The sequence below is a fragment of the Antedon bifida genome, chromosome 8 (assembly GCF_963402885.1).
Source record: "Antedon bifida chromosome 8, ecAntBifi1.1, whole genome shotgun sequence".
Classification (NCBI taxonomy): domain Eukaryota; kingdom Metazoa; phylum Echinodermata; class Crinoidea; order Comatulida; family Antedonidae; genus Antedon; species Antedon bifida.
Window position 1 is genome coordinate 3,313,538 of NC_136233.1, and position 26,956 is coordinate 3,340,493.

The 26,956-nt window shown below is 35.2% G+C and overlaps 1 protein-coding gene and 3 non-coding genes across 4 annotated transcripts; all 4 read right to left on the reverse strand.

The window, feature by feature from the left end:
* On the reverse strand, positions 1–26,931 carry LOC144850798 (chromodomain-helicase-DNA-binding protein 8-like). Its single transcript, XM_078708242.1, has 39 exons — positions 26,868–26,931; positions 23,962–26,112; positions 23,302–23,615; positions 22,927–23,047; positions 22,392–22,664; positions 21,859–21,989; positions 21,104–21,224; positions 20,681–20,905; positions 20,230–20,357; positions 19,641–19,884; positions 19,023–19,199; positions 18,072–18,233; positions 17,457–17,537; positions 16,780–16,939; positions 16,031–16,232; positions 15,437–15,513; positions 14,960–15,078; positions 14,576–14,758; positions 14,096–14,383; positions 13,135–13,455; positions 12,103–12,214; positions 11,208–11,364; positions 10,357–10,446; positions 10,005–10,105; positions 9,775–9,889; positions 9,317–9,374; positions 8,943–9,012; positions 8,302–8,429; positions 7,891–7,967; positions 7,307–7,521; positions 6,969–7,185; positions 6,022–6,376; positions 5,421–5,582; positions 5,138–5,216; positions 4,799–4,962; positions 4,300–4,393; positions 3,809–3,954; positions 3,412–3,648; positions 1–2,499 (listed from the first exon to the last, which is right to left on the reverse strand). The coding sequence occupies exons 2-39, from the start codon at positions 26,038–26,040 to the stop codon at positions 1,582–1,584; spliced, it is 8,901 nt and encodes a 2,966-aa protein (XP_078564368.1). The 5' UTR covers positions 26,041–26,112; positions 26,868–26,931; the 3' UTR covers positions 1–1,581.
* On the reverse strand, positions 5,667–5,772 carry LOC144851185 (small nucleolar RNA U6-53/MBII-28). The gene has a single exon (XR_013614157.1). It is a non-coding gene; the product is annotated as a small nucleolar RNA U6-53/MBII-28 (small nucleolar RNA).
* On the reverse strand, positions 8,685–8,789 carry LOC144851186 (small nucleolar RNA U6-53/MBII-28). The gene has a single exon (XR_013614158.1). It is a non-coding gene; the product is annotated as a small nucleolar RNA U6-53/MBII-28 (small nucleolar RNA).
* Positions 9,556–9,661, reverse strand: LOC144851213 (small nucleolar RNA U6-53/MBII-28). The gene has a single exon (XR_013614173.1). It is a non-coding gene; the product is annotated as a small nucleolar RNA U6-53/MBII-28 (small nucleolar RNA).
* Positions 26,932–26,956: the final 25 nt, after the last annotated feature.

Sequence of the window (26,956 nt, forward strand, 5' to 3'; positions counted from 1 at the left end):
TAATTTACCGTATTCATTTAATCAAATAATTCTACATAACCAGATGCTGTTGGCTCACTTCATCAGCTGGTTCTGACAAGTAGCCCATGTGCTATTTTCCAGAGTTTTTTTGTGTTTTTAAACAGCGTGCATTTGTGAAGTTTTAAATAACTATTGTATCAACTACAGATGCCAAAATTATTACTATTCATAGAAAATATGACAAACATACATAAACTACAACAAGAACATTATGAGAATGATTAAATCACAAGAAAAAGTCACATTGAATTCTACTTCTTTTACAAAATGAATATAAAGAGTTCTTTCTTTTATACAGTATCGTTTATTTGTACAGAGAAGATTTTTACAAGGCCAAGTTAAATAAAAAATCAGAATAATTAATATGCATAAGAATTGGTAATCATTTTTTTATTTATGGTATTTAATATTAATTATACCAAAAAATATTTGAGCATTACACTTACAGTACATTTATATTACTATAATGCTAAACTTAAAATCGTAACATATTTTGATAGAGCTGGCCATTGATTTGGTAAGAAATGATGTTCATAACTGTTATCACCCATCACAAAAACCAGAAAACATACTTAACAAGTAATTATTATTTCCATTAATCATTAGTAAAAATTTCATTTATTCTTTCAAAAAACACCACAGCAAAAAAAATGGTTTTCTTCATAAATAATTGACAGCCATGATCCTAAAATTAAATTCAACAAGTTACTTTCTTAAATCCAAATTCAGATATGCGTGCAAACTCATGTTGTGCCGTTGGTGCTAATGCTGTAGGCCTACATAGTATCCCTGCCAGTTGACTTGGCCAAGCTAAATTAAGATGCAAGGGAGAGACATCGGAAAAAACCAACATCAACAATCGCAAACTATCTTGTGTTCCTGATAAAAATTAAAAGTAGTAGAGACTTCTTTAAAACATGCACATCACAGCTCTCAAAAATCATCTGTGATGAAAACTCACACATTTGGAATTGTCAGAGATAATTACTAGATAATTTTAACGTCTTTAGTGTTATTGCACTATTTTGACAAAACTACTTTTCATATATATTATTAATTTTTAATAAGCTGCCTCCTTTCAATAATGTGTTTGATATGGTTACGGTCTTGCTAATCAACAGTACTTAGCATTCTTCAGCTCAACTTTTAACCACATAACATTGGAAGTGTTTAATTGCCATCTCTTCAAGTGCATTGTGGCACTTCCAAGTGACCTCTCAATATGTATTCTGGCATTTCTGTAATTGGCACTTCAGGTGACATTTCTCCTGAAAGTCTGTTCTCTGACAAAGAGAGCCACTCGATTACCAGTCAACTTCTAAGCAAGATCCAACAATTCTGAGGTTAACTCAAGTAACCACATAACATTGTACAGTGGTAAGCAACCCTCTGTTGCACTTCTAGTAACATTGATCTTAAGTTATCTTATTCTTATTTCTTACTGTCACTTGAGTAACATTGCTCTTAAGTCTGTTATTTAAATGAAAGCCAATTCTTTCAAATCAATCATTTGACAAACAAATGTTCTTAACAATTTAAGTAGCACATTCCAGCTGCTCATCAGAAGCTCATGTCTTCAACGTTCTCACCACCATCCTCAGAATCTTCAGAGTCATCGATGCCATCTTCTATGGCACCAGTTCCATCTTCTTCCTCATCATCTTCACCTTCCAGTTCATCATCATCTTCATCTTCTCCACCTTCGTCCTCATCCTCCACATCATTGATGTCATCTTCATCCTCTTCTTCTGGCACTGGTGAATACATCTGCATATCTTCTTCTTCATCGTCTTCCTCATAATCAACCTTTTCTTCATAATCATCAATTTCTGAATCAGGACCAACATCATAATCATCTGGTTCATCATCATCATCATCATCGTCATCATCATCCACTTCTTCTTCCTCAGCATCATCATCATCATCCTCTTCATTCTCTCCCTCTTCCTCTTCTTCATTTTCGGCATCATCATCCTCATCACTTTCCGTTCTTTCTGTACTGCCAATGGATTCATTTCCTGTGGATTCTAAACTGGCAACAGTCGAATCCTGCTCCAACTGCTGCAAGCCCTGTCCAGGAAGAAATGGCGAGTAGAACATCCCTACAGACGACGGAAGCATAAATGAAGAGACACCAGATGAGGAATCCATAGAAGCGGTTGAAGCTTCAATATCACCATCGGCTAGTCTATTACCATCATCAATTGCAGATTCCATGCCTTGAATGCCAAGCTCTTTCTGATCATGTTCTGTTAATGCCGTTGACGGTAGGTCCAACACCTGGTTGAATCCTAGATCGCCAAAGTTTGAAATGTCACTGGTGAACGACAGCCCTCCAAGACCAGAGGAACCAACTTGCATAGAGAGCTTAGGATTTGATATGTCATCAACGGAGCCAGTGTCTTGTTTTGATTCAGAGACTGGTTCAACTTTTGGCTTATTCTGAATTCTGTCAAACAATTCTTGAGGAAGACCAGCCTGCAATTATATAAAAGAATCTTAAGTGAAATGGTTGACCTGATAAGCAAGACCAAATACAATATTCAAATGTTAAATACAAATGTTAAATACAAATGTCAAATAACAATTTCTCTATATTCAGTTTGTTTACTAAATTAATTTTCTTGGTTCTTAAATTCAATTCATAAGGTTGTTCAGTTTGGTTATCATAACATAAGTTGTCTTGCATATCTACTAGCTCCTTCTTTATCAGAATTCAAATAGGTTATTTCATGGTTATTCAGTTCTAACACGCCTGAATAAATTCATCATATAAAGAAGACTTAAGTACCAGCATACTCTACGGTACCAGTAATAACATATATCCTTAACAAACATATGTTTTATAACAATATAGAGTATTACACTGTTGCAGATAAACCAATCAAATGATTCCGTTTCAGAATGAAATCACCAGTCTTTTTAACACAAGTAGCAAGATACCTTATACTTAAACCACTCATATTACATAATCACAAACCACCCTGGGTGTATGTTAATATCATGAATCGACATTTCCACAAATTTGTTTGTAAGTGTATTTAACTACTGTGAAGTAGCTTTGCGTCAGGGAGTTTAATAATTACTAATTACAATTAAGTGTTCTCAATCAGAGTAGGGCAAAACATCTGACTAATCACATATTTGTTGTACTGTTTTTATGTCCTCAGTAGCACCTCATAGTGGTGGGGTGCTCTGTCTCTTACAGAATCTTTATTGGTTCAAAAGGAAATCTGTTTTGTTGTTCAAACAATTAGAAATATATAAAAAAGTCATAGGAATACAAAAAATATATTGCATTGCATACATACAATACATGTTTTATCTGCTATTTATAATGCTTGTGTATTTTATTGTGTTATTTCTGTGATCTTATACATTATCTCTTACCGTTTTTACTAACGATTCCCATTCATATCGGACGTCAAATTCTGGATTTCTAATCAGCCATTCCGTAAGTGTGTTTAACGGTGGGCAATATTTGCCTGCCATCACCTGATTGGATCGTCTGTGAAATATGCCTATTCGCTCTTCACCAGTCAACTTGGAGAACACCAGTTTATCTGGATTACGTAGCCGTTTACTTTTCTTCTTTTCAGATTTTCTTTCATGTTTAACACTAGAACTCTGTAAAATTAATTGATTTTTCATCCAATTAAACACTTCTAAGATTCATTATGTCATTTCTTATTTCTAGCGTTTTTGTAGTGTAGTAGTCTTTTAAATATGCCTATCTGAAAACCAAACCCATTTATGTCAAAATTTCAGCAAAGAAAAGAAAAAATACCTTTTTAACTTCATCTTGTTCTGGTGGATAGAACACCTGATAATCCGGATTTTCTTCCAGGAATGTTTCCAAGTCTTTCTTCAGAGGTGCCGTAGAGCCGCTAAGAAACTCGCCAGATGTCGGATTCACCACAGCAACAGGATCATCTGAAAGGTTGGAAGGCATAAAAAAATAGAAGAACAACAAAATTGGATATATAATAGACATGTTGACATCAAAGAATACAGTACACTCTGTCATACCCTAAATCCTTTTCTTATCAGAATTCAATGGTTAATTTCATGGTAAATCAGTTCTAACACGCCTGAATAAATTCATCATATAAATAAGGATTTATTAGAGCAATAGGGAAGTAGATATAAAACAAATAAAATAACCCCTAATGTTCTTTCATATCATTGTAAAGGAATTGTATAACTATGGAGATCGGATGTTCAAAAAACGCATCCTCCCTTCTACATCATCCACCAATCCATTATCTATCCACTTACCATCTGCAAGTCTGCTTGGCGACAAGAATACATCTCCACTATGCTTATGCTTCTTCTTCCTCTTCTTGTGATGATGTTTTTCTTCACCAGTATCCTGGAAAAAAGAAAAATAAAAATAACCCTAAAGCTGTCTACACTATCAAACTTTATGCGACAAAAAATGTGATGTGCCCATATATGGACATGATGATGTCATATCACTACCATATTCAATCAATCTTTTGACTTATATAGCGCCATTCCAACAGTCATTGCTCATGGCGCTGCCAAAAATATCAGAAAATGTGAGTTTTGAGCCCATATTTGGGCAAATCACACTTTTTTTGTCAAACTAGTTTGATAGTGAGCTTCACAAACTTCAAAAGCTCACAATCCTCTGCCGTGATATCACCATTTTCTTCTCTTTATACAAGACAGCTCTGAGTCACTCATCAGTTAAATGTATGGTTTTAAAAAAACAATTCGGATTCTAAAAATGAAAAACGAAGTTATAAATTACCTCTGCTTTTCTTTTGTGTTTGTCTTTATGTCTTTTCTTTTTCTTGTGACCTTCAGTTCCATCACTCATCATATCCGAACCCAACACAGAATTGAATCCAGCAGACAAATCAAGTGCACCGTCTCCGCCACCTTGTGCCGCTCGCAAGATGGCTGCTAGTTTAGCTGTAAGGAAGTGATCAAAATTAAGGTAATTATCTGACAGAGAAACTACAGGATGATTATAAACTAATTCTCATTTGAGGCTTAAAGAAAGATCTGTAAGTTACCCTGGCACAGGATTGACACCTGAACCATGAGATTGGAAGGCAAGCATGTTAATCCACCTATTTAATGTTACCTTTTTCTGCGGCCTGCATTTCTAATTTCTTTTTTCTCCTCCTCTTTTTATGTATTAACTGAGCGATTTCTTCTAAACTCTGAAAATAAACAAATCAACAAATTACTATTATTATCCCTAAATTATATCACTATCATTATTATCACTTAATTAATTTCAACTTATCTTATCCAATCAATCAATTATTAAAATATTCAATCAATCATAGTGTTGTCACTAATTCAATCTAGTCTGCAGCAACTATAAGTTTCTAAAGGTGACCTTTGACACTGATATGACTAACCTTTCCCTCTGTATCGATCTTAGCACTGGCTGCAGCTGCTAATACCGACGCCATATCTTTCATTGATGTTACATCTGCATTTGCCCGATGTCTTCGTCCTGGCCACATTCCCTTTAGCACCAAGTGACAAAGTTGTTCTAGTCGATGAACAATTACTCTGTCCTGTAGGTGAAAAAAAATATTAAGTTCTAGAAAATGATTTTACTAGTAACCCATTGTGCTAGTTAGCTAGATAATATTTTTTATTGTGATCAGAGAATTGTATTTAGAAGAAATATTTCAACTCATTGAGTCCCAGCACAGACAAGCTGTGTGGACACTCAGTATTAGCATGGTAAAGTCATCATATCACAGATACAGCCATCAATCTACTTAGTAAAACACTATAGAATAAGCTTTGTCTACACTATCAAACTAGTTTGCCAAAACAAGTGTGATGTGCCCAAATATGGTAGTGATATGCTTAAATATGATAGTGATATGACATCATCATTTCAATATATGGGCACATCACATGTTTTTGTCACATAAAGTTTGATAGTGTAGACAAAGCTTTAGGTGAGGTCGCAAGATCTTAATTCTCATTTGAGGCTGAACTTACTTTAGGCCAACGTATTGCATAGATAAGATGTGGGTTCCACTGGCCGTCTTTACTTGCTTCACTTCCGTTAATCATCCTCTCGTCTTTAATTGCACTATTAATTCCATCACCAAGGTCAGAGGTCAAACTATCCTCTCCCATGATACCACCATTTTCTACTCTCTGTACAAGCACTGCCTTTTCGCCGTCATCCTTTGACTGAGGTATATCACTTGTGGATTTTCCGCCGCCATCGGCAGAGTTTGGAATGGAGGTGTACACCGAGGATTGTGGGTATTTATCTTTGAGTTCACAGAACGATAACTCTGGGTCACTCATCATTTGTTGCTGTGATTCTATTCTATTAACTCCATACCTTTAATACAACATACAGATAGTGAATGGTGTGTATTCATTGTATAGGAGTTCTAATTTCATGCACTGAAATATTTATGTCTTTAAATATTGTATTATAATACTGTTTTTATCTTGTACCATATATGCTTTAGTATTTTTACTCTACGTCCAAGACTTTTTTGTTACTGTATTATGATGATTTTTTCCAAGAACCTCATTTTTCTTCACACGTGACATACAGTAAACCTTATCAACAAAGTATTACTCTAGTTTTATTTTCTATATATAGTTTACAAGAACAATAAAGTTTCTGTATTGTGTAATCTTTATATTTCATTCAACAAACCAGAGTTGAGTTGAAGTTACTGAAAAAGTCTAAAGTATTAAAAACACTATTTTCTGACCGATTTTTTAGAATATTGCCATATTTTCCCTGTTTTTCACTTTCAATTAAACATACTTGAACATAATATAAGCTGAGAAAGTCCGAGTGGAGTTCCACTTTAAACAAATAAAAATATTTGTGTTTTATTATCAACACAAACCCTGCTGTTTCTCTTTCTAAGCTAATCTAATCAACAAATGACCTCTGACATCAGTGTGTTTATTACCTTGCTACACCAATGATAAGATCATGATCATGTTTCCCAAGCTCCCACCATTCCGGTAGCTCCATACTTCTTTTACAAAGCTTCAATCGTTCTTCTAGTTTTGGATGATGCAACACTTCGTTGCGGACCTTTAGAAGGAGGTCAATCCTGTGAAGACATTTATTGGCACGTTCCTCGGATATCGGTTCAATTACGAAATCTGGATTCGGTCGAATGTCTGATGGGAAATAAAGCATATGGAAAAAAATCAAATATCTTATCATATTTGGGCACATCACGCTTTTTGATAATGAAGACAGAGCTTAAAATCAGTGATACACTACCATGAATATACTCACATAGATCTTTTGGAATCTCCTGATGTCTATTGCACACTCTTAAACACATTGCTCTGAAGTAGTGGTAATACTCCACCATACGCTCATCTCTCTTCTTTTCTAGCTTAGCTAGCTTCTTAAATGTGGTCCAGATAAAGATGTTGGTGGACTGGTCATATTCAACGCCAAAGGCAGCAAGAATTCGGTAGAAGTCCGCTTCTTCTCTCCTCGACCATCTAAAAGAAGTTTGTTAATACTTAATGAATAAACATCCAATGAACAAAAAATGTATTATATATATATTATATAAACACCACAGGCATAGATAAAGATGAGGAAATCTGTGAGAATGAGAAAAAGTAGCCCCAACCAAAATTTCGAACCCGGAAACTTCTGCTTGATATGATGTCCTAACCATTAGGGCTTTAATGGTATTGATACTCGATTGGATAGCAACTCATTAACACTGGTACGGCGGAACAACACTAGTCCCCCATTTGTATGCACATTGACCAGAGATCAAATTGATACTCCCTATATATATATATATACAGTATATATATTGTACAGACATTTGAATATTGAAATTTTATTGGTTTACTTACTTTTGAGCACTTTCTAGTTTTCGCATCATTTTCTGTTTTATTGCTTCTTGGACACGTTCTTTCTTCACCTGTTCACGCTGTAAATATTCAAATTAATATTATAATTTATGTTTCTTTCCTTATTCAGGAAGGAATTCCAATAGCAAAAGTAATTGCTATGCCAATAACAGGACAGATATGCATACATGTTATAAAGTCTTAAGAGTGGGATTGTTTTGCCATAAAAAAAATAAGTATTATTCTGGGTTCATATAGCACCTAATGTCGCGAGTTCTTAAAGCAATGTACATACAAATTGAAACATTTTTAAAAAGAAAACACTAGAAACAAACAACACTAAACAACAGTTTTCTAATTGTTTCAACAATAAAAAAAATATTTTTAAAAATAAATAAATTGTGTTTTACTTACTCGTTCCCTTTTAGACCTTTTTAATTCCATCTTTTTGTGATTCCTTTGATAGGCTGTTACCAGACGTCTTAACCTTGTATTTAAATCCGGTGCAGATGGAAAGGGGTACATACCAGGTTCTAGTATTTCTGTATTCAATAGAAAAAAGGTAACATTAAAATTTGAGATGTTTATAATAGAACACCAAGGAAGATTTTAAACTTTGATGGGGTACATAACATGTTCTAGTATCTCTGTATTCAATAGAAAAAAGGGAACATTAAAATTTGAGATGTTCATAATGTATATAACACCACCTTTTAAACTTTGATTAAAATGAAATACTTATTTCTAATTGACACATGTTAATTATTAAACATATAATTAATTATTCTTTACTATATTGTGATCAGAAAAACACTGTAGAAGACAGTTTTCAACTCATTGAGCCCCAGCACAGGCAAGCTGTGTGGACACTCAGTATTAGCATGGTAAAGTCATCATATCACATATCTATTTATGTGACAAAAAAATGTGATGTGCCCATGGACATGATGTCCTATCACTACCATATTTGGGTACATCACATTTTTTTGGTCAAACTAGTTTGATAGTGTAGACAGCGCTTAACTTTCTACCCGACAGTGCAATATTTTGCTTACCTGGTTCTACTTTGAAGTGTTTAGGAGCTGGTGAACTTGTTCTTGTACTTGCTGGTGACATTGAACCATCCTAACAGAATTAGAAACAGAATAAAGCTCTGTCTACACTACCAAACTAGTTTGATGTGCTCAAATATGGTAGTGATATGCCCAAATATGGTAGTGATATGACATCATCATGTCCATATATGGGCACATCACATTTTTTTGTCACATAAACTTTGACAGTGTAGACAGAGCTTAAACCTCCATGGTTAAATAAAGTAAAGTACATGCCTTATATAATAGCAACTGTAGTAACACAATTCAGGAATTATAAACAGGTTATATTGAAGCAATTTCAACATTAAGAAATAAATGTTTGTTATACTTACATCATCAATATCACCCTTCATGCCAGATGGATCAGTTTCACCCTCGACATCAAGAGCCCTGAAAATAAATCAATAATCAATCAATCAATAACCAACCAATCATCATTCAATAACCAACCAATCAATCAATAACCAATCAATAAATACCCAATCAATCAATAATCGATCAACTAATAATCTATCAATTCATAGAAATGTGTGCATGTGTCTACCAACGACATATAAAAATGTTGGGATATTGTGATCAGAAAAAAACACTGTAGAAGACAGTTTTCAACTCATCGAGTCCCAGCACAGAAAAACTGTGTGGACACTCAGTATTAGCATGGCAAATCATCATATCACATTAGTCGCAGTGTGCCAATTTGTAATTAAACTGATTGGGGCTAAAAAAATATATGTGGGCTACATGTAAAATCTACATTTAGCCCAAAGATTATATTTTACAATTTGCTTACCCATCTCCCAGATCATCATTAGCTTCGTTAGCAAGTGCAGCTTGGTCCGGTGGCCCGCATATACCAAGAAAACATAAGACTGGGTCATTACGCATCTGGAAGTACTTCTCGTATCCTAAAAAAGAAATTTATGATGATGTCATATCCTAAAATTAGGTTGATAGACAGATCAAAAGTGGATCTAATTTATGGCAACTTAGGAATTCACATTCAGTATTGAAGAATCTTACCATGTTTGTAGACGCCTACTAAGAGTGACCTATCAGCCTCTTCGTCCCACCAACCAGATGGGCGTTCACCTTCAGGAATTGGTATAGGAATTGGTAATTCACTGTTGAATAATAATAAAAAATAAAAATTACATTACTGTACAGACATTGCTTAAGCCTTGTCTACACTATCAAACTTTATGTCAAGAAAATGTGATGTGCCCATATATGGACATGTCATATCACTACCATATTTGGGCATATCACTACCATATTTGGGCATATCACTACCATATTTGGGCACATCAAACTTTTTTGGTCAAACTTGTTTGATAGTGTAGACATTGCTAAGATGTAATAAATATAGACTTACTGTGCTGGAGTGTTGCCTGAAATCTGATCATTTAAGTCACCTATAACCTCTTGTTTAAGGTAGTATAGTAATCGTACTCGTAGTAAGACTCTGAAATCAAAAATAATTTACTACAATAATGCGTGTTCAGTTACCACGTTCATAAACCTCTTGTTTAAGGTAGTATAGTAATCGTACTCGTAGTAAGACTCTGAAATCAAAAATAATTTACTACAATAATGCGTGTTCAGTTACCACGTTCATAAAGATCTACTGACAGCAAAAATCTTTGGAAGTACAAACGACTTTAATGTATTTCAACAATGTTGTACCAATTATAAATCAACAGTTTCAACGTTTTCAAGCTTTTGTTCTCAGTCAGTAGTAATTTAATGTTATAATCATTAATTCAGATCCGTCTTGAAACAACATCATTCTGAGAAAAAGCATGTATACTTACTTATTTATTTTTATATATATAGTTAGGCAAATTGCCAAGGATAAACATAAGCGAATTCTTTCACTATCCTTCTTAAAGGTGCCAATCCCGTTCACAAGTAAAACATATACACAAGATGGTCTACATAAACAGTCTTATTACAAGTCTTTGGGAGTGGAGTTATAATTTGTCATTAGAAAAAATCCTGACATATGACAGTATATGAACCCAGGACCTTTGAATTGGTAACCAAGCATCATAACCACCAAGCCACAACTTCACTCCGCTATCAGAGACTAGTGCATGAAGTATGAATAAATGAATGAAGTATATATATTGAAAATAGAAACAAAACAACGACAGAGCATATGTCATCTACAATTAGGCTTACTTTTAAGTTGCTTTCAATTTCAATCAGTTGCATTCAACTTACTTATTGCAATGTCTCTTTAAGTGATTCTTGTATCCCTGATCCGTCAATAACTCTTCCGGATCTTTCCCTTTGAAGTCTCTGTCGTAGTTCACCTTGTTTACTTGCTCTTCTTTCCGTTTCTTCCCCTTGCGACCGCGAGGAACTGGCGCAGACAAACCTATCAAACCAAATGGTAATCTTGTTTTATTTATGGGGTTCTTAGCTTTTTTTGAACTTTGTATGTCATTGTTCTTTGATGGATCAAAGTATTGGTGGGCTTGTTCACACCCTTCCTTATTGTCCTCAGTGACCAGTCACCATTGGGCAGTGACCAGTCACCATTAGGCAGTGACCATCACACTTAGGTTACACCCTAGTTGATATTGTTTGCCGTTCAAAGGGAGGGTTGGGCAGTGGAAAAAACTGGTCAGATATTTTAATGGAATGAAACCAGATTTCAGATTATTTGTCATTTTCTGCATATCTATTTTAGGTTGTTAACTAATCTTAAATGGGGAAAAATGTATTCCCTTTCCAACAAACAGTAGGTTAATATATCTATACTTTGTTCTCAGTCAGTGTAAGATATGTTATAATCATAGATTCATATCCGTCTTGAAACAACATCATTCTGAGAACAATAATTCTATATTTCCTAAAAGTGTTTCATTACAACTGTGGGTATAAATAAACAGAAGTTGATTTAGTACTAGCCCACTGTAACCACTCTGGACAAGTCAAACTACCTCAATGGGCTAGTAAAAATGTTGTACCGGTCCTTCCATTTAGGAATGATCATATAAAATATTTTTAATGACATGGTTTTGAAATTTCTCATCAAGTTACAAAGATTAAATGTGGGCTAGTCGAGGCAAGTAGCCCATTTGGGCTAGTAGTGAGAAAACGTAATACCAACCTTTATGATTTCTATAGTCCTTGACAACCCCATCCACTGGCGGGGTGATGAGATCCCAAATAAAACTTTTAATGTTCTCATCACCCTTATAATGCTTCAAACAGTAAACTAACTGTAAAAAAGAATAATAGCTAAATCAACTGATTGTATACTAGGTCTACAAGATTTTTTGTATAGCTCCTTTTTGGCACATTTACACTAGGACTATAACGATCAATGATAAATAGATAAGCATGCTTTCTCATACACAAAACAAAATAAATCTAACAAGTTTTTATCCTATAACTATAGTATAACGATGCGTCCTTTGATGAAAATAATATTTTCACACGTCCAATCAAATGACATGATTGTTAAGAGAAATAATATCGTGAAAATACGATTTTGTTTGTTTTTATTAATCATAACGTCATTTTAAAATACTATTTATGACAAGCATAAATGATTATCCTATAGTTATCCTATAGTATCCGAAAACCTTTCTAATTTATTTTTTTTGCTTTATGTAAGAAAAATGTATGTTTATCTATTTATCGTCAATCGTTAAAGTCCTAGTGTAAATGGGCATTTAGCCTGCAAGCACCCTTAGGTTACACCCTAGTTGATATTACTTGCTAAGCAACCCTAAAATGCTATTGAAGGTCAATAGAAGCCAGGTTTTAGGTTGAATTTTAGACATTTCTACATTCCAATTTGTTAATCTTAGTATATGGGGAATTAAAAAAAATGTATTTATATATTGTTCTCAGTCAGTGTAAGATATGTTATAATCATAAATTCATATCCGTCTTGAAACAAACATCATTCTGAGAATTGGTAGAATTTATTGTGCATTGTACAAGACTCAAGATCTTAATTTCTGTCTACACTATCAAACTTTATGTGATGTGCCCATATATGGACATGATGATGTCATATCACTACCATATTTAAGCATATCACTACCATATTTGGTCACATCATTCTTTTTTTGTCAAACTAGTTTGATAGTGTGGACAGAGCTTTACAGAATTATTACAACTGTCTTCTTACCATGGTTCTTGATATCGCTTCCACATCTTTGCGTTGAAGCCTCCTTTTAAACCTAGTGTTTGTTAGAAGGTCATCCCAGCGACCCCAGCCAAACGTCAACAGGCCCTTCTCCACGCGGAAACACTCAAGCCGCGTCCACCCGGTCTGTGCAATGGTTGGTTGATGCTGGCGGCGTGTTCGTGTGGCTTTAACAGGCTGTGGTTGGTTCTGGTCTTCATTTTCACTATCACTTGATGTGAACTCAACCATGTCCTCATTCTCGCCAAAACGTCTTGTTTGTTTACGCTGTCTTGGGGTGTCTATAATTTTTGCTCTTTGATCCTGCAAACACAATATTTATCAATTTATTTTAAATTCAATGAACCAATTAAAAAAAAAATGTTTCATTTTGTTTTCTTCATCAGTATTCAGAAGGTAAATTCATTTAAAAATCAGAATCTAACACGCCAGAATAACTCATCATAGAAGAAATCTAAGTTTCTAAGACCATACACTACATTTCGAAAGTGTTCTTCGCTACACATGCATGAACTACAGTAAAACCTCTTTTAAGGGACACATTCTTGACCAAACAAAGTGTCCCTGTAATAGTAGTGACCCCGTAATATGGAGCGCCCTGCAATTGGAGTTCTCCCTCCAATAATAGGAGTGCAACGCCCCCCCCCCCCACCTCCAATAATAGGAGTGCCCTCCCCACTCCCCCATAATAGGAGTTTCCCCCTCCCATCCTTAATAGGAGTTCTCCCATCCTTAATAGGAGTTCCCCCATAATAGGAGTGTCCCTTGAATAGAAGCTGACAATAGTGTTAAAATGTATAGCTCTTTTGTTTGTTATGGGAAAGTGTCCCCTGAATAGGGTGTCCCAAAGGAGTGGGGGCTCTACTGTAGTAATTACATAACTTATAACTGTAGCTTGTAACCTAGTAACATGAATCTATTATTAGTCAAAAAATAAACTTACCCTTGTCTGAAGTTCATTGGTATCAAGGTCTGCTTTCTTAGCCCACTTAGTCCAAAAGTCTGGATCATCTAGACTGATGTCCGAACGGTCAGCAGAGGAAGAAAAGCTAGCTTTAGCAAATGATGACCCTTTGACACCAGATTCAATCTGAATAACTTTGGTTCTTCTCTGCAAAATCATGTCGATGTCTTCTTCGCAAAACTTGTTTCCAGATTCGTCATCTTCCATGAGGGCGCCGTACGCACCTTTACGTAAAAGTTCTTCAATTTCTTGCTTAGAAAATGGTTGCTGTAATAATAATAATATAAATATGTCAGACTTTTCCTAATTTTACAACAAATTAATAAATTAAATTTATCATCATTGTCAGTATTCTAAGATGCAAATCATTTAATGTTCAGATTCTAACACGCCAGAATAACTCATCATTGAAAGAAATTTTAAAATGAAAATGTAACAAAAATAGATGTTTATCCTTACACTGGAGCCAGTTGGATCCTTATCCTTATCGCCTGTACCACGCATAGACTGCAACACTGCTTTATCCAAGCCCAGCTTCATACTAGCTTTGTCAAACATTTCACGCTCATAGGAGTTGCGTGTAATCAGTCGATACACCTTGACAGACTTCTTCTGCCCTATTCGGTGACATCTTGCTTGGGCCTAAAAATAATGTCAAGAATTTACAGTATAAAATAGCATTAAAATTATATTAAACATATTTTTATAAAATAACAATATTGATATTGAAATTTTGTAATTATTTAATGGAAATGTGACTTAGTGGTTCTTCATGAGTCCCTGGTCAAATCCTGTCACAGCATTTTTTCGATGATGAAAATAAAATACAAATTTGTAACTAACCTGCAGGTCGTTTTGCGGATTCCAGTCAGAATCAAAGATGATGACAGTATCAGCTGCTGTTAGATTGATACCTAGGCCTCCAGCACGGGTACACAACAAGAACACAAACCTATCAGAGTCTACAAAATAAGTTACGATTAAACAGGTTATGTTTGTATTTTCATTTTTATTTTATTTCATACTCAAACTTGCCAATTACAGGATGGATAAACTATTTTATCGTGCTTATAAACTAAGTCTCATTTGAGGCTTTGGGAGTGCAATTGAGAAAGTTGTGAGTTACAACCCTGACACTCAGTCAGTATTGAACCCTGGACCTTGAGATTGGAGGGCAAGCATGTTAAACACCATCTCCACTACAATTTGTATTTATATGAGTGTAAACCACTTTTAAATGTACTATTGGAAAAAGTAAACCCAGTACTTTACTTCAATGGTGCAAATTTTCAATAGAAAAAGCTATGTATTCATACATACCAGGTTTTGAGAACCTATCAATGGCCGATTGTCGTAGATTTCCTCGTACGCGACCGTCAATTCTTTCAAAAGCATATCTAAGAGTAAAGCAGACAAATGTATTACAAATATTTCCATTAACACTTCTATTAATTATATATATTTGTGGGGAAAACAACACTCGGTATTAATTTGTTTGTTCAATATGCCACAATTATGCGTGTGGTCCAGTGTGTTGGATTACTGATCATGAGATCGTGGGTTGAAATTGCTTGTATCTTTAGGCTAGACACATTACTTACATTTGCCTCTCTCCACCTAGGTGTATAAAATTGATACCGGTTAGATCAAGACACAACTTTGCGCTGATTACTAGCTGCATTATTATGGGAGTATGTTTCCATACATGTTTAATCCAAAATGACCAGTAATAACGTGCAGCGCATTGAGAGATTGCTTATATGCGATATGACGATAGTATTTATTGTCATTTTCACAACAAGGTTGATGGATTTACATTTGATATACATACAATATACAAATATTAAAGGAAAAAAAAATTACAGGGATCTAACAAACTTGCTATTAAATACATTAATATTATTATTATCATACCTTTTCTGAATTAGATAATCCTCCAGGATGTCCAGACACTTGACCATTTGAGAGAATATGAGCACCTTATGTCCACCCTCTTTGAGCTTTGGCAGCAGCTTGTCAATGAGGACAAGTTTGCCGGCAGACTGGATCATGGCTAGAAGGTGACGGTGAGGACTGTCCCTGGGCTGAAATTCTCCCATTATCTGCTGTTCAGCACCTAAATATAAATCAAACATCAAATAAGAATGATAAAACAAAGTGTAATGTATTATTGACCGAAAAAATAATAAAAATTCCATATACACAAAATAGATAATCACAATTAGTGAAGAGATTTGAAGATTGTAACAGATTGTTCGTAGTTCACCTAACAAGATAATTTTCATTATTCCAAACTCTTATGCTCGTTAAAAGAGGGAATTCTCCTCGTGTTACTAGCACTACCATGCTTAGGTAAGCCTAGCAACATTCTCAATTATACGATTTGCGATGACCAATGGAAGGAAGGAAGAAGTTAGGTCATGTAAATTTATTCAGTCGTCTGGATGGTTCCCACTAGCAACGCAACGCAAGAAAATGCCCTTCCAAAAATTGTGTTTCCCTCCGCCTGCGTGAAATCAAACCTGCAATGTTTGCAAGCACTGTTGCCTCATTGGCTCCTACGTGTGATTATGCAATACAGCACTTTGTGTCAATACATCGATTTGTTGCGTCGCTAGTGGGAACCACGCTTTAGAAGGGAGGAACAAAGGTTATCTTCTCACCTTTAATGAGGAATGGATGATTGCAGCATTTTCTTAATTCCATCATAGTGTTCATCAGGTTGGGTACGTTGGCTGTACTCCCGCTTCCTTTACACAGAAAATTAAAGTTCTTCTCTAAAATGGCGCGATAATACTTCTTCTGGATGTTCGTTAGTTCCACCTGAAATAAGAAATAATTTCAGAGACATTTACTTTTAAAAAGTTTATGGTTTCATTTGACCTTTGACATTTGGTTCTTTGTCAGTATTCTTAGGTGCAAATCATTAATATTCAGAATCTAACACGCCAGAATAACTCATCATATAAGAAACATGTATTTAGTACCCCATTGTCAGTACCACTAGCCTAAGGTTTTACTAGTCCATATGCCATTTTACTGAACCTAACAATACGGCTATAAGATATGATCATTAAAGCTCTGTCTACACTTTCAAACTTTATGTGACAAAAAAAGTGTGATGTGCCCGAATATAGACATGATGTCATATCACTACCATATTTGGGCATATCACTACCATATTTAGGCACATCACACTTTTTTTTGTCAAACTAGTTTGACAGAGCTTTAGGCATAGTGAAAATGAGTGTAATTGGGGTATATTTTCACATGCTCAATGGACACATGACATGGCTAGCCTGACATGGGATTTCATTAGATGGCTTAGTTCTAAATATACCTCAATAATCGTTTCTTCCTTCGGTGCAAGATTCTTCTCAACATCTTCCTTTAACCTCCTCAACATCATTGGTCTTAAAAGCTACAGAAATAATAACAAACATTTACCATATTAGCTTTAACAATAAGCCGTATATCATCGGGTTTCCAACTTGTGGTCTAATCCCACCTGCCTACTTTATGTCTGATTTCACACAGGCATATTCCTGGGTATAGTCCTAGTATTGACTTTTGGTCTTGATGTAGGCCTCTCTCTAGCCAGTTCAGATAAGTTTGTATAAGAAATGCTTAACAATCGTGGTTTTTCTGAATCAGGACTTCCCCGGGTATAGTCTCACTCCCTAAAGTCGGCCCAATTTCGTGTCCTGGGGGTGGGATTATACCAGAGGATATAAGGTACAGGTAAATACATTAGTAATATTTTAAAAGAAAACAAAACTTTATATTCTATTCTCAGTCAGTAGTAATGTAATGTTATAATCATAATTTCAGATCCGTCTTGAAACAACATCATTCTGAGAAGTAGTACATATATATAATATGTATTTACTATACTAATGTATATTTAAATTTCCTTCATTTTTGTTCAATGAATATTATTGCGAAATTGACTAACCTGCTGTAACTTCTCAACTTGGCTTTCTGTCTTCAGATCACCAAAGTCAGCCATGAATTCTGTGAGGGAGTGGAAGCGTCCAGGCTCAAGGAACTGCAACAAACTAAACAACTCTTCAATGTTGTTCTGTAGCGGTGTGCCAGTGAGCAACACACGATGCTCCTGTAAGTACAGTACAAAACATTATTAAGTAATCAATGAAAAACTTGTTGTTTTATAGATCATTTGTCTACTAGGCTAAATGGAAAATGGGGTAAATCAACTAGTCAACTCTCCCAATACCGGACACCTTTGGGCTGGCCTAATATGTCTGTTTTGTTGGACAGTCTGGTATTCAGAATTTGTTTTTAAGGGTAAAAATCAATTTGGGGCCTTGTGAACCTAGAGTCTGGTATTGGGAGAGTCGACTGTATTTAGTAGTGGTACTGTGGCTGGATGGTTGAAATGCTTACATATTCAATCCCAAGAGCTAGGTTCAAATCCAAGCTGTGTTCTATATAATCAAAACCGACCTATTAATCAATGATTTTTGAACAAGTATACATTTGATTCACATTCTGTAATTGGCCACTCATGTTCTTATTGGTTGATGTTAGAATAAAAAAAAACTAATGAGATTTTCAGATTAATTTTCATTGTTATGTGTTAACTATAAATTGTTTATTTCTTGCTCAGCGTTGGTGAAGATTGTCATCAAGATAGTGACAGATCAAAGTGAAGTAAACATCATTGCAAGATTATGTTATGTCTTAGTTATAGTTGCTAGATTAAATTTCTGTCTACACTATCAAACTAGTTTGACAAAAAACGTGTCATGTGCCCACATATGGTAGTGATATGCTTAAATATGGTAGTGACATGACATATCCATATATGGGCAACTCACACTTTTTTATCACATACAGTTTCGCAGTGTAGACAGAGCTTTAGTAAATATAAATTGCTGCATACCATATCTAGAATCTTGAGACCTTCTAGAAGTTTACAGTTCCTATTCTTTAGTCTGTGCGCTTCGTCGATAACAACAGCACGCCATTCGATCTCACTCAACTGCTCACAATCTGCGAGCACAATCTCATAAGTCGTGACAAGTGCTTGGAATTTGTAGAATTCAGGAATTCGTACACCCTAAGAAATTTAAAAATTTCAGATATATTTTACCCTCTTAATAGGACACATACTACACCATTAAATATAATAATGCCCTCATACTAATTACTAGATGATAAAGTAATTCATTTCTTGCTCAGCGTTGGTGAAGATTGTCATCAAAGATATTGACAGATCAAAGTGAAGTAAACATCATTGCAAGAATTTTAATTAATTACAATTATCAGATAATAAAAAAAAAATGTTATTGCAAACTTAATATAATAATAGGTTATGAAGAAATATTTTGACTATAAATGTGACTCATTCATAAATGAATTGTCAAAGTTAATGAGTCACATTACATTACCTTAACTTATACTCAGCAATAAAAAAAAATGTTTTTGCAAATTTATTATAATATTCAATGTGACTCATTCATAAATGAATAGTAAAAGGTAATGAGTCACAATACATTACCTGTTCATCTTTGTAGAATAACTCATACTCTGCAATCATATGACGACTATAAGAACTTCCATGATAGATTACGGTGTTAATTTCGCTCCACGTATCAAACTCTCGTTGCCAGTTCCCGATAGTGGACAGCGGCACAATAACGAGAAAAGGACCCTTTATTCCTACCTTCATCATTTCAATCAAAAAGGATATTGACTGGATGGTTTTACCAAGACCCATCTCATCAGCAAGAATACAATTTTGTCTGAAAAGTAAACAAAGTATTTTTAACGTCAAACTTTTCTTTTATTTCATATACATCCAACAGCAAGAAACTTGGAATTACAGGATGGATAAACTATTTTTTATTTACTTCGTCCTTATAATATATAATGTTCTTTGCCTGTTGTGTATATATATTATCCTTATAAAAGTTTCATTTGAGGCTCAGGTGGTGGAGTTGAGTCGTGAGTTACAACCCTGACACTAGATCAGGATTGAACCATGGACGTTGGGATTGGATGGCAAGCATGTTAAACACCAAGCTACAGCTCCACTAATAAATGTTGAGATATTTGTACAAGAAACATATAATAGCCTGTGTTCTTACCTATTATGCCAACAGAACGTAAGCCAATTCAAACCTTCAAGTTGGTATTCTCTCAGTACATTGCCTCCCTTGTACGATGCACTCTCAGTTAGCTTTTCCCAAGCACCTGACACTGGCCTTGCAACACGCTGTCAAAACAAAACAGTATGGTAAAAAGCTAAGCCTACCAGATCCTATTCCTATAAAGTTCCGTCTACACTATCAAACTATATGCGACAACAAAATGTGATGTGTTCATATATGGGCATGATGATGTCATATAACTACCATATTTAAGCAAATCACTACCATATTTGGGCACATCACACTTTTTTGTCACATAAAGTATGATAGTGTACACAGAGCTTTAGATTCATAATTTAACCCTTTTTTTAACAGCAAAAAAGCCTACATATCAGGCAAGTTCTACCTCTTTTGAAACCATATTTTTTTTAATTCAGCATGTGTTTACCTTTTGTTCCGCAACTGGTGGTGGCTCTACAAATCGTTCATACCATTTAACTTTTAAAGGATCTACGTCGCCGTCTAACTCCCAAGTGCTGTCTTCGTATGGTAGGCTACACCATTTCACCAGATAGTACACCAGTACCTCACCAGTTACTGGATCTTTTGTGATGGACTTCTCAAGAACTCTGTCCACCATTGTGTAGTCTGGGTTAAATAGTTCCTCGTCTGCCTGCATGGTTACAGAAAAGATTGTGACAAAATTGAACTGAAAATGGCCATGATGTTTTTAGTGGGTATCACGAAAATTAGACCGCAAATATATTTTTAGATATCCAACTAGAAAACTCAGATATACTTGATTGCTTGAAGAAATACAGAATAGAAAGAGTTACATTTTTGTTTCTAAGTACAAGATTCAATTACTTACATCTTGGAAGAATGAGAAATTTAAAGCTCTTTTCTGTTTGTAACGTCGAATCTTCTGTGGTATCCTCGGATCACCCAAAGTAAGTTTATCTTCAGTTGCCCATTCACAATGCATGTAGGAACTGAAAAATTGTATGCATGTTAGTCAACTAAAATACCCATTTTGTATATGTAAAGCTCTGTCTACACTATTCAATACAATTCAAGTTAACATTTATTTCTTTCAAAACAAAATAACAATAAAAAAGAACGAATATTTTATGAAATTAAAACAGACTGGTGGAAAAGAAAGAAGTGTCTTAAAAAATGGTAATATATTTCTTTGAGTTTTGAAAGTGGCAAGGTCCCAAAAAGTAAAATTAAAAGGAAAAACCAAGAGAAACTTGTGTTGGGCAAGCCATAGATATTAATAATAATACTCGTATTGCCCAAACATGGTAGTGATATGCTCAAACATGATAGTAATATGACATCGCCATGTCCATATATGGACACATCAATTTATTTTTTGTTACATAAAGTTTAGTGTAGACAGAGCTGTAGTCTAGCAATGGGAAAAATGATTAAGACAATTATTATTATTATTTTATCAAACAAACAAGACATTTTCTTGTCACTTATTTCTTGCTCAGCGTTGGTGAAGTTTGTCATCAAGAGTGTGACAGTTCAAAGTGAAGTAAACATCATTGCAAGAATTAAAAGCATTATAAATAAAATGCGCCTTTAACAAATATTACAAATGGACAAGTCACTTACTAATTCCGGAATTTAACAAAGAACTCTTCATAATCATCTGGGTCTTCATCTTCTAAAGTTGGAATGCCTTTTACCAATCGTATGCCAAGGATCTTGTCAACAATATTAGCTTCTGTTTCGTCAGGATTATCCTTAAAAGATGACATCACAACATGGTTTAAAATGTACATCTCATTAAAAAATGAATGACCTATTATATATACTCACCCAATTTGTTTTTGAATAATTTTTCTTGCTCAGGTTTTAAAAAAAAAGTGTCATCAATAATAACAGATCAAAGTGAAGATAAACATCATTGCAAGAAACACAGTTTCAGTAATTATGTATTTATTATTTGGACTATTCTATTATTTATTAGGGGTATTAATTTTAATAAATTTGAATGATTGGCATTTATTGGTTTATCCAATGTTATACAATATGCCGCTTTTCAAAACAAATTTCTGTTAATATTCAAATGGACAAATAAAGATACTATGACTATTCTAAATCATTCCCAATATAGGACAATAATATTATATACATAAATTTACCTGAAAGAATTTAGTAGTAGTAGCAGCTCCCGTAGTAACGGTTATAAGACTTGTGGATTCAACCTCTCCCACGACATCTACCTCAACATCAGCCTCAACTTCAGGCTCTACTTTAAAAACAGGAGTTACTCTTGCTTTTGGAGTGGCAACATTTTTCTGTTTTGGTTTAGCATCATTATCGTCACTGCTGCTGTCATCGTCATTATCAGTGATGTTGAAATCGTAATCATCCGTATACTTCTTACGATTTGTATTCCGACCTGATCTTCGTTTCTTATAATAAAAAGAACAATTTCAGAAATGTTTATTTATTTTTCCATCTACTAGATTAAAATAGAAATTAAAAATGAATTAAATAACAATTTTTTGAGACTCTAAAGCTCTATCTACACTATCAAACTGTATATGGACATGATGATATATCACTACCATATTTAAGCATATCACTACCATATTTGGGCACATCACACTTTTTTTGTCAAACTAGTTTGATAGTGTAGACAAAGCTTAAAAGTTCCAGGTGCTGTTGACTTACTTGGATGAGTGATTCTTCAGGTGGTGGTGACATTGGGACTTCATCCAGATCAGACATGTCCTCAGATTCATTTCGTTTCCTTTTCTTACCAGCTTTTAATTTCTTTAAAGCTGCCGTTTTTCTAAAAATAAAACAAAATTAAAACAAAAAATAGATTAGATTTTGTAAGATTTTTGTATGCATGTTTTGCTAGTACAGTCAACTCTCCCAATACTGAACACCTTTAGGCTGGCATAATATTTCTGGTTTCCCAAAAATTCTGGTATTCGATTGTTTTTAATAAATTAATTTGGGTCATTTGGAAGAGTCTGGTTTTGGGAGAGTTTCAGGTTTTCAGAGAGTCTGGTATTGGAAGAGCTGTACAAAAAAACTTACTGTGCTAATGATATCTTCTTGACTACTGGTTCCTTCTTTTCTTTCGGTGGCCGTGGTGGTTTGGGTTCCTTCGGTTTCTTCTCTTTCGCTACTTTTGGCTTCTTGTCTCTTGACTTCTTCTTTTTAGGCTGCGACTCGGATACCGCAGGCAACTCGATGTTCTCCATTACTTTTGGAATATCATGGTGTCCGGCCATCTTGGCACGCGCTATTGCTTCAGCAACGATGCGGTTCGCTTTATCTTGCGCAGATTGCTTGTTTGGTTCTTCTTCCTTCGGAGCTAATGTTTTGAGTTGAGCAAATCGCCCTTGTCCCTAAAATATTGGTAAAACTATTAGTTAATTTTCCAAAGTGAAAAATCAAATCAAATCTTTATTTGTTCCATATAAAAATGTGTACATGGAAAAATTGTTTTTCCAAATGATGAGCAAGGAAAGAATTCAAGAGATGGTATAGCATTTTAATTTGATGATCTAAATATTATTAAAAGCTAAATTAGTAAGTTAAAATGTATAGGAAGGGGCTACACTTTATCCTGCAACAATTTGTAATTGTACGATTACTTTAAGATACTTATGGTAGTAGTACCTGGTGAATTAGACATAAGCAACTGATAAGATAAATCTTAACAAGGCGAACATTAAAGAATAGAATACTCACATCTCCTTTAAGGACCATGACAGATGAAGTGGATGTACCACCACTAACTGTGGTTGTCGGTTGTTTCTTTCCTGCTAAAAGATGAGGTGGAAGCTTAATCTTCTGGGAGACCAGTAAGGATCGTAACCTCTGCTGCAGTTCTTTGATCTTATTGACATCACGCTGCTCTCTTGGTATTTTCTGTATCTTCTGAATTTCTTCACTAATCTTTCTAATTTCATTAGCCACCTCTTTACCTTGTGTTACGGTTATAACGATCTTCCCTGCATTAGATGCTGAAGTGGTTGTGTTTGCTTTGGCAACGGAAGTTGGAGATTTAACGGCAGACTGGCTGACAATCGTTGGGCTTGAAGTGGTCACCACATTGACAACACTACTAGTGGGAACAGCATCAGGCTGGTCACCTTTCAGAATTCGTATTTGTGGACGAACGGTTCCTCCTTGTGTGGCGCTTATGACTGTTTGTTGAGAGCTGATGACAATCGGTTTGGCAGAGCTCTGAGTAGCCATGCTTTGAACAGGGCCAGAATTTGTTTTGCTTGTGTTAGATACAAGTATAGTATTTGAAGTAGATTTTACTAGAGTACTAGCTCCACTAGTAGTTGCACTTGGTTGAACATTATAAATAGTTGATTCATTGGAGTTTGCTTGTTTTATATGCAACTGCAGAACACCAGCGGCATTTGGAATAAGTTGAAGAACTTGGCCTGGCTTTTGACCTTGTGGAACCTGAATAACTTGTCCAGACTTTTGACCAGATATACTAACAAGTTTAGTTGAATTCTGAACACTACTACTTGGTATTGTTATAAGTTTGGTGACGTTTTGTTTACTGCTTGGTATAGTAACAGTCTTCCTACTACTAACTACTGTTGTAGTAGAAGGCTTAGTCTTTTGACCACTATCTGCTATAAGTTGGACAGTCTTTTGACCACTAGCAGTGGCTAAGGTAACAACTTGTCCAGTTTTGTTAGCACCTACAGTAGTCGGAGTAACAACCTGTCCTGTTTTGTTACCACTACCAGGTATCTTTACAACTTGACCAGTCTTTTGTACACTGTTAGCTAAAGAAACAAGTTTTCCAGTCGTTTGACCACTACCAGTCAGTGTTACAATTTGGCCAGACTTTTGACCACTAGCAGTGGCTAAGGTAACAACTTGGCCAGTTTTTTGAATACCACCATCAGACAATGTTATCAATTGTCCAGTCTTTTGGCCACTACTTGCTACCTGAACAAGTTGGGTAGTCGGTTGGCCAATTTGGGCCGTCTGACCAGTGCTTGAAGCTAACTGAAGAACCTGGCTGCCCTTTTGACTGGTTCCTTGAACCAACTGTAAGACTTTCTTTTGACCAGAAGCTTGACTAGTTACCAATGAGTTTGGTTGTAACTGGACTATTCTGATAGCTGAATTATTAGCAAGACCTTGAATAGAAGAAGCTAGTACTCGTTGTCCACCAATGTTCAGTATTTGTTGTTTCTGTTGACCTTGGACAACAGGTTGTCCGACAATTTTAACAGTTTGTGATTGTGGTGTAACTAGTCCTTGTGTGGCCGAACTTTGTGCTACAGATGTGGAGTTTACGATTCGTATATTTTGTGGACTTAAACGGAATGTTTGGGCTGCCTGCTGCCGCACAGGAGATACTTGAAGTGTAGGGTTCTGAACTATTCGACCTATGACCTGTTTTTGCGTTCCTGCTTGAACAACTTGCGTTGCTCCTGATTGTGTTGCTACAACCCTAATGGTGGATTTTACAGGACTTGACGACTGCACAACCTGTTGGTTAGATTGTGATGGAACGATGTGTATAGTTTGAACCTGTTGCGTTGCATTATTTGATTCAATTGCTTGCTCTGTTGCCAACGCATACTCATTATTTGACACCAATGGAATAGAATGTGTGACCTGGTTTTGACCTGTACTTGTTTGAGCTGCATTGGCAAGTAGTTGACTGGCTTGTAAAACCTCATTTGATTGCTGAATTTGTAGATTTGAAGATGGTGCAATATTTTGAATTGTGATAGTCTGTGATGGCGGCTCTTGAGCGCCCTCTTGTTCCACTCCACGTTCCGCCATATTTCAGTAAACCGTCTCAACTCTCAGTTTCAACTAGTTCTAGTGCGTTCCTTTTAGTCAACCATGGTTCACCTGAAAATAAATTTTAAAAAGGCTTTCAAATTTATTTCTATCCGACTCATTTTTGGTGGACACAACAGGTACTTCAGAAGCAAACCATAAATAAATCAATCGGACCCGACTCAATTCCAAGTGCAGGGATTTAATAATGGTGTGTAATTATTTAGTTCTATGGAATTATTTTACTATAATTAAATAATAAGAAATATTTAATTATACAATGTCTACAAAAACAAATTAATTAATCATCAACTTTCAACAAAATCACATGTTAAATCTTGTAATAAAAAAATTAATTTAAAAAATAGTAATGTTATATATTATTATAATTATAACAGCCGAACCAGGTGGTGGCGACCAGCCAGTGAACAAAAAATGTGGAAGAAAAAACTTTGGTGACCCTCTCTTCTCACACACTCGTTGGCCCTGTCAACAAACTAAAAAACTGAAACAGTTACAAGAAAGAACAAGAAATTAGTCAAAAAAGACCGAAGGAATGAACGCCTTCTTACGCCGCCATTATAAAACGGAACAAAGAAAGGTTCAACGTTCGTGCATAATGAAGAGAAAACGAGAAATAACCATGTTCACCTCGCGGTGTATTCTAGCAGCAGACGAAGTCCTATACCCAGCACAAGAAACCCCCACCGCAGGCGGAAAATGTGGAACACATGAACCCCCTCACTAGCCTAGAAAAGTTACTGTGAAATGATTCACAATTTAAACGCCAAATTTTACGGCAAAAATACCATTAAACACATAAATACCATAAGATAAATTGTGCAAGATGAAAAATTCCAACCGCATTTCGAGTGAGTTTACGGTCGCTACAACCTGCATCGAATGGTTCATCGCG